Consider the following 12,861-nt stretch of genomic DNA (forward strand, 5'->3'; position numbering starts at 1 on the left):
CAAGAATGTAAGCAGGGTAGCAAGGCATTTCAGAAACGTTCCCACATGCCATCCATCACTGCCAGCTGCCATCCTGTGCATTGTATACACCCTGTGTACTATACCTGGCACTCTGAAGGAGTTATAATCCCTTTACCATGAAGCTTACAGGCTCTCAAAACTTTGTCATCTGTCAATTCTCACCCGCTAGCTAGTTCTTTCCTATCATGTGACAGCTACTCAGGGGCCCATGAGCGCCTTGGATGAAGTGTGGACCACTTTTCAGTCGTAGAACCATGAACTTATTAATCTACGTATCTAGTATCCACAGCTTAATTAGTTGTACTATATCATAAATCACTTAATTCAATTAAGTACATTTTTTTTAAACTCTTCCTCTCGACTTAACTATTAAGCTCACACATTTTACTCTGTTGGACTCTGGTGCAGTAAATAATACTCAAACTATTTATGCGTTTAGTTATTTAGCTTTTCTTAGCTCTCTTTGGGAACAAGCCCAGTTGTCAGCTGGAGGATCTGCAGACGTGCATACGTACTGAAACTGGGAGGGCAGCGACCTCTTTTAGTGCTGAATATGCATGCTATCTTTACGAATGTCATTAAACAAATAATAAAGCAGAAAAAACAATAATCTAAATCACCTCTTGGATTCACTGAGACCCTGGTAGGCTTGTAAAACCTCCTCCTTGTCCACAGGCTTTTTGTTGTCGTCCCATTCAGAGATGTCGTTGGAGTTCTGGTAGGACAGAATGGCAGTTACATGGTGAATGTCTGTACCACTTATAGAAAATGTTGTCAAGGATAATTAGGGCACTAAAGTACAGTTGCTAATGCAGCCTAGGACCACGCTACTCGAATTCAGCCCTATTTTGACATGATTTTGTCCTGGATGACAAATTTCCAGCATCAGGCCCGAATATGAACGTCAGGCATGGCGAATGGGCCTCGCGGGGTGACAGTCAAACAGCAGCGAAGTGCCATCTGGGACTCCACATGACACCCTGGTGAAAAGTCCAGCATGTCAGATTTTTTTTGTATTTTTTCACCTAATTTGACAACTCCAAGACATGTTCCCTGATAACTATGATCGACAAGTTCTTGATCCTTCTCCCCGATGATAAACAAGCACATGAACGATGATTGGTCAGGGTCAAACTTGTAGTGCTGCCAGTTTCCTGACCAAGGCACAGCAAGAATTTATGGCACTATGATTGCCTAATCTGAAATATTCTCCTATAAAACCTCAGACACCATATAAGGCCACTGAAATCGTCTGATACCCATTATACAATTTTCTGGCCTCAGTCTTCAGAATCGTAAGAGTTGCAATCTATTTGGTTATCCATTACGTGTATAGTAAATATGCACATTAGCTTCCGAAATAAAAACAAACTATTAAACACAGGGACTTACTGAGCATTTCAAAGATACAATAATGACATACAAGTGGACTGAACGCTAGTTCAAAAGTTATTAGCCGATATGCACGCTGTAAAAGGTTAAATGCGTGCAAAGAGTATCACAGGCTTCAGGAAGAGGCTGTGGTTTATGGAATCAATTTTGTGCCAAAATGTTCATACAATACTTTTGAAATATCAAACGAAAACAACAAATCAAAATATAAAAAAAAGAACAAAAAGTCAATTTTTTTAGACTGCCAAACAAATTATTCATGTAATCGTGCAAAATATCAGTCTATTACTCTTCAGAAATCTTTTGTGTTTGTTCCGCGTCTTTCTCAGTTTTGTTTGCCGTAATTTATTTTGGTTGCGATTCCAGCTTTCTCGTTTGCGCTCCCTGACTTTTTGCTTGCAGTTTTGGCACAAACTTCACGTGTGGGTGGGCTGTCCAGGAATGCGTTCCCATTGGCTAACTTGTGTTTGACTGACAGCTACGCTCAGCCATTCCCTACTCAGATTCTGGCGGACTGTTTGACGAGTGACCGATCCATTGACGGTAAACAAGGATCGAGTGGACTTCAATGGCGACTAATGATATTGAATTTATACTTTGTTGAATTAATTCTATATCATAGTCGCCACTGAAGTCCACTCGATCCTTGTTTACCGTCAATGGATCGGTCACTCGTCAAACAGTCCGCCAGAATCCGAGTAGGGAATGGCTGAGCATAGCTGTCAGTCAAACACAAGTTAGCCAATGGGAATGCATTCCTGGACAGCCCACCCACACGTGAAGTTTGTGCCAAAACTGCAAGCAAAAAGTCAGGGAGCGCAAACGAGAAAGTTGGAATCGCAACCAAAATAAATTACGTCAAACAAAACTGAGAAAGACGCGGAACAAAAATAAAAGGTTTCTGAAGAGTAATAGACTGATATTTTGCACGATTACACGAATAATTTGTTTGCCAGTCTAAAAAAATTGACTTTTTGTTCTTTTTTTGTATTTTGATTTGCCATTTTTGTTTGATATTTCAAAAGTATTGTATGAACAGTTTGGCACAAAATTGCTTCCATAGTGGTTGGTCAGTTGCGATGTCAAACAAATGGCCTCATCTTAGGAAAGTAGTGGTTCTTGGCTATGTTCAGCCATGAAAGGTATCAGACTCTAATGAATGGTAGAGGTCAGGCTTTGTGATCCAATCAGCTACTAGTCTTAAAATTCAGGTGTTTTTATTTCTAAGATTTACTGAAATCCGTCAAAGGCATTCATTCATTACATCTTTAATTAAGGCGCTGTTCACAGGACCAAATTAACAATCGAGTTATAAGTTATAGTGTTTGAACAAAAACACAAAATGGAAGTGGATCCATAAGGGGGATTCACTAGATTTACTATCTGGCATCTGGACTAAGGAAATTCTCAGTTCACATCAAGCACATGGATTAGTCCAAATGCCAGATTAGTAAACACGCAGGCCAAAGCACGAGTCTAATACTGAGTCCCATCTTGAACACTTCTCTTATCTAACACTGATATACATACACTCAACAATTAACGTGTAACTTTGAACCTGTGCATCTGCTCTTATCACTAATTAGCCCATAACTCTGAGTTTATGTAATCTTGTAATCACTGAGGACTTGAATCGTACGGTATATCAGAGAGCCCTGTAGTGCAGGGGCTCTCGAACTTTTTGCCATCAGGGACAACTTGAACTGCAAATTAAATTTCATACACCCTCTCTGAACATAATTCAGCTACTCAAATATTTGGCTCTTTATTTATTTATTTATTTATTTGTGAACAATAAGATCTTGACTGTTTAGTGGAAGCGAATAGCTTTCATTCCTAACATTAATTATTCTACCCACATTCACTGGATATGAGCAATCGTGCGTTCTGATTGGCTACTCTACTACTAGGCTATCAGCTCATATGCTGCGAGTAGAGAAAAACAAAATGGTGGAGCGTGTTGCTGAACCAACCGAGGATGAAATAAAAACTCTACTCGAAAACAAAACCCCGAAAAAAAAAAGCGCAACAAAATATGAAATGGAAGTATTTAACGGTAAGAACATACATACATACGTTATTTACCAGCTGGGAGGTCCATATCGTGAAATACCGTGACCGAGGTCTTGAAAGTACTGAGCGAGGCCCTCTGGACCGAGGTCAGTATTCAAGGCCAAGGTCACGGTATTTCACCATACAGACCGACCTTAAGCTGGTAAATAATATATTTATTTTTTTCTTTACCAAATTCTAACAGAAAACGAGAGCGCCCGAAAGGGAAAACCGAGCCGAGCCGCCATTTTGAATCCTCATTCACGGCTGTAATGCAAATTGATTTCTCCTCAGTATACAAGTGCACTTCCATGGCAGGAAAAAAAAACTACATTTTGCTGCCTATGTAGTCCCCTATTTATACAAAATTGAGTCATTCAGGATTCAGCCATGTTTTTGCTCGGCGTTAGCAAGTTACAGGTTTTTAGCTTTCTCCTGAAATGTTTTCTTTTATTTCTTCTTCCTCAGGGTAGTAAAACTCGCTTTCGCAGTGAACACTGTCGTTATCACTATCCATGCTGTAAAATTAATGCTATTCTCCTGAGAAATGCTGGCAAAAATTTATAAGATTTTTGATCCTCTTATAAATAAATTTTATTTTTAAAAAAAGATAAATGTTGACAAAAAATGCTACTATGTTTGTTGTTGTTGTGAACGAGCGAGTCGCCAGAGGTCCGTAACCCCCTCGCCAGCCAATCAGAGCGCAGGATTTGATGGAAACTGCACCGCGAAAAAAATTTTTTTTCAAGAATTTTTATTAGTGCATATTTTTCACAAGTTGCTACTGTCATTTCGCCGTTTTGTTGACATTCTTTATCTTTAAGCATTAAAATTTGTTGTTCTTGTTAAAACTGGTTCGAAAGCTCAAAGAAGTTTGAAAATTACATCACTGAAATGTCCAGGGAAGAATTAAATAAATGTCTAAAGATATTCTATACCTTGGCACGACAGCAAGACGGTACTTTCTACAAAAAAAAAAAAAAAAAAAAAAAAAAAAAAATATATATATATATATATATATATATATATATATATATATATAAATAAAAACTAAACAAATTTAAAAAAAAAACAAAAAAAACCCCACCCCCAACCACTAAAGTCAATTTGTGCAGCCATCGATAGGTTTTTAAGAAGTCTGCTGAAGCAGAAATGATTTTGTCAGACACTTTGTATAAAGGTTTTATTTATTGAATTTGTAAAAAATAAAAAAAAAATGCTCTGTTTCTCAACATCCAGTTACTATGGATAGAATAAAACAGCTCTTCCACTCAACCTCATCATACATGGCTTATTGCCAACTCGGTGCTATGCGCCTCATCAGCTATCAGCTCATGTACGACTCGATTTTGTGGAATAATTGTTAAATATATGTCTACTTGTTTTTCTTAAGGTTTGGATTGCATCATTCATTTTAAGTAAAACAGACTAATAAGAACTCTGTTATAATTGTCCCTTTGATAATGGTGGGTGCGCTTCTTCACGATCATCTCTGCTCTCATTGGAGAAGCAGTAAAAAGTTAAGAGACACTGACAGAATGAGCCTCAGCAGAAGATAAAAGAAGCTCTCAGGGATGAGATGTCCTAATAAACCCCAGTCTAAACATAACAAAAGCAGACATGATCTGTGCACAGACACTGTAGCCTCAGCAGTGCTGCTCTTCTCCTCTCTCCAGGGACTTTCATTACCGAGCTCCTGATAGCACACTAATGGACTGAATAATCACACGAGATCTGAGCGACTGGACAGTAATTAAGGCTGTGAGATATTGAAGTCGTCACTGCAGTCAGAACGAACGCTGTGGTGCTGAAGTGATTCATTAATCTTCACGCCAATAGATGAACGCAGAGCCGACAGACGAAGGTGAACTGGCAAAAATACCAAGCAAATCTAACAGGAGTACACAATTACCACCATACTTCACTCTGCATTTCTATAAACAATAAACTGGACTGGAAATAACAGCTTTTTAGACAATTCAGCATCGTGTGAATTGTCTAATTGAGATTACATACTGTAATGTCAATATAAAAACTTATTGAAAATTTTCAATTTCTGTTCAAGCAAGCACTAGTTACCTCCGCCAACTTTGTTGGAGGAGGTTGTATTTTCGCCTCCGTTTGTTTGTTCGTTCCCAACGTAACTCAGACAGCAGCAAACGGATTTTGATGAAATTTTGAGGAAAGGTGGACCATGGGCCAAGGAATAATTGTTTAGATTTTGATGCGAATCCAGATGTGGATCCAGGATTTTTTTTTTTTTGCCTGTTCCCAACGTAACTCAAAAAGTAGTGAACCGATTGTGTTGAAATTTGGTATACAGCTTTAGTTTTATCCTAGGTTCAACTGATTTGATTTTGATGTTGATGTGTGGTGTGGTGGCAGTATACACTCTGAGTTCCCTTCTAGTTTCTACTAACTTTACACATTTAAGTTCTAAAATGAAAATGTATTTTAAGTATCTGCAAATTTTGCTTGATAAAGCTCATTTAACACAATGGCATATTAGGGCCAAAAAAAAAAAAAGAGAGAGAACGAAAATGAAAAGAAATACAGAGCTGGGGGGGAGGTAGAGAGAGAGAGAGACTCAGAATTACTGAGATTCTGAAGTCCAAAATTTACTAAATAAATAAATAAATAAATAAATAAATAAATCCGTTATTCTCTGAGATAATAAACTCAAATTTGGGAGAAAAAAAATTCCAAGATTAAAAACTCATAAAAATACAAAAATACACGAAAGAATAAAGTGCTCAGAGGTTTTCAACGACATTTCCACAGAATGCACTGCAGCCAGGAAGCATGTGTTTGTCTCAAAGAATCTCTGAATTTTTTTTAATCAAACAGAGACTTTTAATATTCTGATTATTTTCCTTGCATATTTATAACTTTATAATTTCAGAGAATGAGTTTTTTTTTTCTTGGAACATTACCCCCTCCCTCAATTCAGCTCTTTTTTTTTTTAAACCTATGATGGCCCTAATATGTAGTCGTACATTTATTAATGCATTTTGTAACAACAATCATTTACATGACATTATTTCCAGAAAATTTCCAGTCGTCATTTCTTTACTTTCTTCATAAAATAATTCTTTCATTATGTGAAGAATTTCTATTAGAAAAAGTCTGTGTTAAAGGGGAACTGAAATCATTTTTAAACTTGCTTTATTTCTTAATTAACGTGTTATTCAATTACGTTTTTGGTTTTAGTAACCTTATATTGTGACTCGTACTGGCAGCTAATTATTATACTTATCGGCCTATTCGTTTTTTAGCCGTGTTAAATTTAGTTCGTTTGGTCCACGGCAGGCGTCGCTTATCCACGCGATCTTCACGAGACTTGTGCAAGACTTCGAAATGTGAAGTGTTAGCCAGGTGTTGGTGCCGCCATTTTGAAAACTGTTTTCCAAACGAAATGTTGCACAAAAACAAGTTTAAATGACGATTACTGCCTACTTTTTTCAAACTTTCCTGATCACTACCAAAACAAACAAAACTTCCGGCTTGATTACGTCAGCGTTCGAAAGAGGGCGCGTGCGTATTTCGACAACGTTGGCAGATGTCGGTCACTTTGATTTCCGCTGTACATTTTACGATGTCTCGCACAGGTCTTAAGGAATCTCGTTTACGGCCATTGCTTTGACATGTGGACTGATATATTACATAGTACATTTCAAAACATTCATAACTTGCTATAGCAGTGACAAAATAGCAATTGAAAATGCATTCCTATAGTTAATGAGATAAATAGAATTTTGATAATAAAAAAATTTGCCTTCGGTTCTCCTTTAATCTACCTGTCTGACATCACATTACAGAAATAAACCAATCGAGTACATGAACCTAAAATAAACTGCCGACGTATTGTGCTGTAGCTCGCCATCAAAAACGCACATCACTGTCTTTGTCTAAATTTAATTTGTTTTCGGAGAGGAGCGTGAGGACAAGCTGGAGGAAATAAGATGTTCAAAACGTTTCTACTACAAACAATTCACGCTCTAAATAAGAATTCATTTTTTTTTTTAGTTTTAAATTTTTTTCAACATAAAACCTCTCCGGTAGAAACCTCCCCAGAGAACCACATGTGATTAGTGTGATCAGACAGCCCGAATCTGACCCAGAGGTGCGAAACTCCTAGATCCCGAATATCCCCATTTCAGAAATAACTCCATCATATTTAAACTCACAATGTGATTGGTGGTTTCTGACGGCTTGGAAGTGCTGACGATCTGTGTTTTTAGGATAAGGACCTCCTCTTTGCGTATGTCCAGCTCCTCATTGGCTGCTTTGAGTTGACTGAGCAGAACATTGTAGCTGTCTTGCAGTTCATTGGACGAGCAGTCCTCGGAGGCTCGATCAGCCAGCGCCTTCCTGAGTTCATTCAAGTCGTTCTTCAGCTTCTTGTTCTCAGACTCCAGCTCCTGCCTCTGCACATTTAATAAAATAAACCCCCCAAAAAATCAAACAATGAAAACAAGTTCATGACTTCATACTGTGAAACATGGCTTTGCATATCGGCGTATGGTTGAGTGCGATACAGAAAGAGAAAATGAAAGAAAATAAATACACAAACTGTCGTCTGTACGATGATGGATTTGTGATGGGGCGCATAAAAAGTAAAAGGAGCTCGTAAATTCTTTGAAAAATAGGTCTAGAAACAAAGAAGTCATTTTTCTGATTGAACCTGATGTTATAAGCTGTTCTAATTAACTTGGACAACTGAAAAGAGATGTGGTTCGATATAACATCTCATCTCTCATTATCTCTAGCCGCTTTATCCTGTTCTACAGGGTTGCAGGCAAGCTGGAGCCTATCCCAGCTGACTACGGGCGAAAGGCGGGGTACACCCTGGATAAGTCGCCAGGTCATCACAGGGCTGACACATAGACACAGACAACCATTCACACTCACATTCACACCTATGGTCAATTTAGAGTCACCAGTTAACCTAACCTGCATGTCTTTGGACTGTGGGGGAAAACGGAGCACCCGGAGGAAACCCACGCGGACACGGGGAGAACATGCAAACTCCACACAGAAAGGCCGTCGCCGGCCACGGGGCTCGAACCCAGACATTCTTGCTGTGAGGCAACAGCGCTAACCACTACACCACCGTGCCGCCCACGGTATAACATTTCAGACGAAATCAAGAATATTTAATTTAAGAGTTTCTCATATGGGCGGCACGGTGACTGGTGACTCTAAATTGACCATAGGTGTGAATGTGAGTGTGAATGGTTGTTTGTGTCTACAGTTAGATCCATAAATATTTGGACAGAGACAACATTTTTCTAATTTTGGTTCTGTACATTACCACAATGAATTGTGAACAAAACAATTCAGATGCAGTTGAAGTTCAGACTTTCAGCTTTAATTCAGTGGGTTGAACAAAATGATTGCATAAAAATGTGAGGAACTAAAGCATTTTTTAAACACAATCCCTTCATTTCAGGGGCTCAAAAGTAATTGGACAAATTAAATAATTGTAAATAAAATGTTCATTTCTAATACTTGGTTGAAAACCCTTTGTTGGCAATGACTGCCTGAAGTCTTGACCTCATGGACATCAGCAGACGCTGTGTTTCCTCCTTTTTAATGCTCTGCCAGGCCTTTACTGCAGCGGTTTTCAGTTGCTGTTTGTTTGTGGGCCTTTCTGTCTGAAGTTTAGTCTTTAACAAGTGAAATGCATGCTCAATTGGGTTGAGATCAGGTGACTGACTTGGCCATTCAAGAATATTCCACTTCTTTGCTTTTATAAACTCCTGGTTGCTTTGGCTTTATGTTTTGGGTCATTGCCCATCTGTATTATGAAACGCCGACCAATCAGTTTGACTGGATTTGAGCACACAGTATGTCTCTGAATACCTCAGAATTCATCCGGCTGCTTCTGTCCTGTGTCACATCATCAATAAACACTAGTGACCCAGTGCCACTGGCAGCCATGCATGCCCAAGCCATCACACTGCCTCCGCCGTGTTTTACAGATGATGTGGTATGCTTTGGATCATGAGCTGTACCACGCCTTCGCCATACTTTTTTCTTTCCATCATTCTGGTCAAGGTTGATCTTGGTTTCATCTGTCCAAAGAATGTTCTTCCAGAACTGTGCTGGCTTTTTTTAGATGTTTTTTTAGCAAAGTCCAATCTAGCCTTTTTATTCTTGAGGCTTATGAGTGGCTTGCACCGTGCAGTGAACCCTCTGTATTTACTTTCATGCAGTCTTCTCTTTATGGTAGATTTGGATATTGATACCCCTACCTCCTGGAGAGTGTTGTTCACTTGGTTGGCTGTTGTGAAGGGGTTTCTCTTCACCATGGAAATTATTCTGCGATCATCCACCACTGTTGTCTTCTGTGGGCGTCCAGGTCTTTTTGCATTGATGAGTTCACCAGTGCTTTCTTTCTTTCTTTCTTTCTTTCTTTCTTTCTTTCTTTCTTTCTCAGGATGTACCAAACTGTAGATTTTGCCACTCCTAATATTGTAGCAATTTCTCGGATGGGTTTTTTCTGTTTTCGCAGCTTAAGGATGGCTTGTTTCACCTGCATGGAGAGCTCCTTTGACCGCATGTTTTCTTCACAGTAAAATCTTCCAAATGCAAGCACCACACCTCAAATCAACTCCAGGCCTTTTATCTGCTTAATTGAGAATGACATAACGAAGGAATTGCCCACACCTGCCCATGAAATAGCCTTTGAGTCAATTGTCCAGTTACTTTTGGTCCCTTTAAAAACAGGGTGGCACATGTTAAGGAGCTGAAACTCCTAAACCCTTCATCCAGTTTTAATGTGGATACCCTCAAATGAAAGCTGAAAGTCTGGACTTTATGTCCATTATATAACTATAACTTGAATATGTTTCAGTAAACAGGTAAAAAAAAAAAGAAAATTTGTGTCAGTGTCCAAATATATATATGGAACTAACTGTATGTGTCAGCCCTGTGATGACCTGGCGACTTGTCCAGGGTGTACCCCGCCTTTCACCCGTAGTCAGCTGGGATAGGCTCCAGCTTGCCTGCGACCCTGTAGAACAGGATAAAGCGGCTAGAGACGAGATGAGTTTCTCATATGTTACTCTCGTAACACAGGCAACCACAAACGGTCAATAAGTACATGTTTAAGGGGATATATTATTAAAAAAAAAACAAACACACATTTTCAGTGCTTATAAACTCTGAAATAAAACAACCCTGAAACTCGCACAAACTCTGAAATACGACAACCCATTCAGATGCTTCTGGGCTTTAAAACATATTATTTTGCATTCAGACGGTCATTATTACCACCGATTAAAAAGAAAGGATTATTATGCTCTCACCGTGCAAAGTCCTTATTCCAGCAGCATATTTTAAACCATATTAAAACAAAAGAAAAAAATCCTCTCTCTCGGTCGACCTCTTCACTGTGCTTCCACTCACCCACAGTCTGAGAGGCAGCAGAGTCAGCAGCACCAGCACAGCCAAAGTGCAGCACAAATCGATGAACATGAGCACAGACATGTCGAGTGGCTGCGAGTCGAAAAGAAGCATGTGTACGAGCGTGCATGTGTGTGTGCGCAAACCTTGAGACTGTTGTATGCCAGATCTGCATTTGTATCTGCCTCTGACGTCGAACTCTTCACGTCAATCACCTGAGCGAGAAAAAAAAAATAATAATCAATAAGATAAATGCTTATCAACCAGTGCAAAGTGGTAACCGAGTCCAAAGGTAAACATAACATTACTGCAACATTATATAGCAAAGTTTACACATTATTTGATGCTGGCACTGCCATGCTTTATCCAGTCCTCATACTGCTAAAAACACACTCAGAACAATCAGGTAGGAGAGAAAAAGATTCACAGCGCCAACCAAGACATGTCTGGTGCCTGCCATTTGTCTTTTTGTCTTGATATGTTTAAAAAAAAAAAAAGCTCTCTCTCTCTCTCTCTCTCTCTCTCTGTGTGTACACACAGTGAGAGTAAAAAGTATTTGATCCCTTGCTGATTTTGTTGGTTTGCCCACTAATAAAGACATGATCATTCTATACTTTTAATGGTAAATGTATTCTAACATGGAGAGACAGAATATCAAAACGAAAATCCAGAAAATAACTTTAAAGAATATATTTTTGTATTTCATTGAGGGAAATAAGTAATTGACTACGTTCAGACTGCACCCTGAAACGACCCATATCCGATTTTTTTGCCCATGTGCGACCTGTATCCGATTTGTTATTGACAATCTGAACGACACAGATCCGATTTTTTCACATGCGACCCAGGCCGCTTGGATATGTGGTCCTAATTCCGATGCATATCCGATATTTTCACATGCGACTGCAGTCTGACCGGACAGGTCGCGTTCATGCGACCTACACGTCATCAACAAGAGACAAACGTCACTATTCTGCGTTGGCTAATCCCGCCTCTTTGGTGGAAAACAACAACATTTGTACAGTTTTCAGAATTTAAATAGACCTTTATAGAATTGATCAAGCTAATGGTGGATTTGGTAGGGACCTGGATGTTGATCTGTTAGCCTGATTAAATAAAACAGTTTCTATAACTGATTTATAACTTAAACCATCCTGTATTACAAGATTATAAGATTGTTCTGGAAATTTCCAGTAATTTGACACCTTCGGTCTCATTAGTCTGCTGCCCACATTAATCAGATTATTGTGTGAGTTCCGCCGCCGCCACAAAAACCACATCGCCAGGTCTCGCCTCATCTCCACAGCAAACTGCACTGGTGTTTATGCACCTTGAGCCAGCGCTGAGAGAAGCTGCAGAATTCAGCTGGCTATAAACAATATAAATAAATATTTATAAAAATGTAGAAAAAGTTTATTAATATGACAAAAAAAATATGTGCAAATTATTAAGCCTGAATTAAGAGTTTGGTAATACAGCGGCCGTATCCCAAATGACTGCCTACTGAAGCTCGAGTGCACTATATAGAGTTTAAAAATCCATTACTTCCTAGTAACATGTAGTGCACTTATATAGAAATTAGAGACACATTTAGGAGTCAACCCTCGTTACCAGGCTACACGTTTTCATTTCAGTTCAGAAACAAAAACACACGAGACCTCACACTTTAACACTAACCAGATAATTAAACAAACAAACAAAAAAATCATTAAACATGAAGAGTGCGCTTTTTTTTTGTTTACGTATTACGTAGATGTGCTTATTACGTGTCAATTTGCGCATGCGGGACACTTTTGGGTCGTTTTCCGTTCATATTGGAGATCGCATACAAGTCTCATATAATTGGTAATGTGAACGGCCTAACAAAAAAATCGGATTTCACAACAAATTGGATATGGGTCGTTTCAGGTTGCAGTCTGAACGTAGTGTTTGATCCCTCTAGCCAAAAGCACTTAATACTTGGTGGCAAAGCCTTTGTTTGCAAAC

The 12,861-nt window shown here is 38.9% G+C and overlaps 1 protein-coding gene across 2 annotated transcripts in view; it reads right to left on the bottom strand.

The window, feature by feature from the left end:
• Positions 1–12,861, bottom strand: part of myo5b (myosin VB) — a 295,143-nt gene that overhangs the window by 21,476 nt on the left and 260,806 nt on the right. For both annotated transcript variants that reach the window (XM_060936097.1, XM_060936098.1), the window contains exons 27-29: positions 11,022–11,090; positions 7,653–7,892; positions 642–736 (exon numbers count right to left, since the gene is read on the bottom strand). In XM_060936097.1, the coding sequence (XP_060792080.1) occupies positions 642–736; positions 7,653–7,892; positions 11,022–11,090 (404 nt within the window). The remainder of the gene's footprint in view (positions 1–641; positions 737–7,652; positions 7,893–11,021; positions 11,091–12,861) is intronic.

This window comes from Neoarius graeffei, chromosome 12 (genome assembly GCF_027579695.1).
Source record: "Neoarius graeffei isolate fNeoGra1 chromosome 12, fNeoGra1.pri, whole genome shotgun sequence".
In the NCBI taxonomy this organism is placed as follows: domain Eukaryota; kingdom Metazoa; phylum Chordata; class Actinopteri; order Siluriformes; family Ariidae; genus Neoarius; species Neoarius graeffei.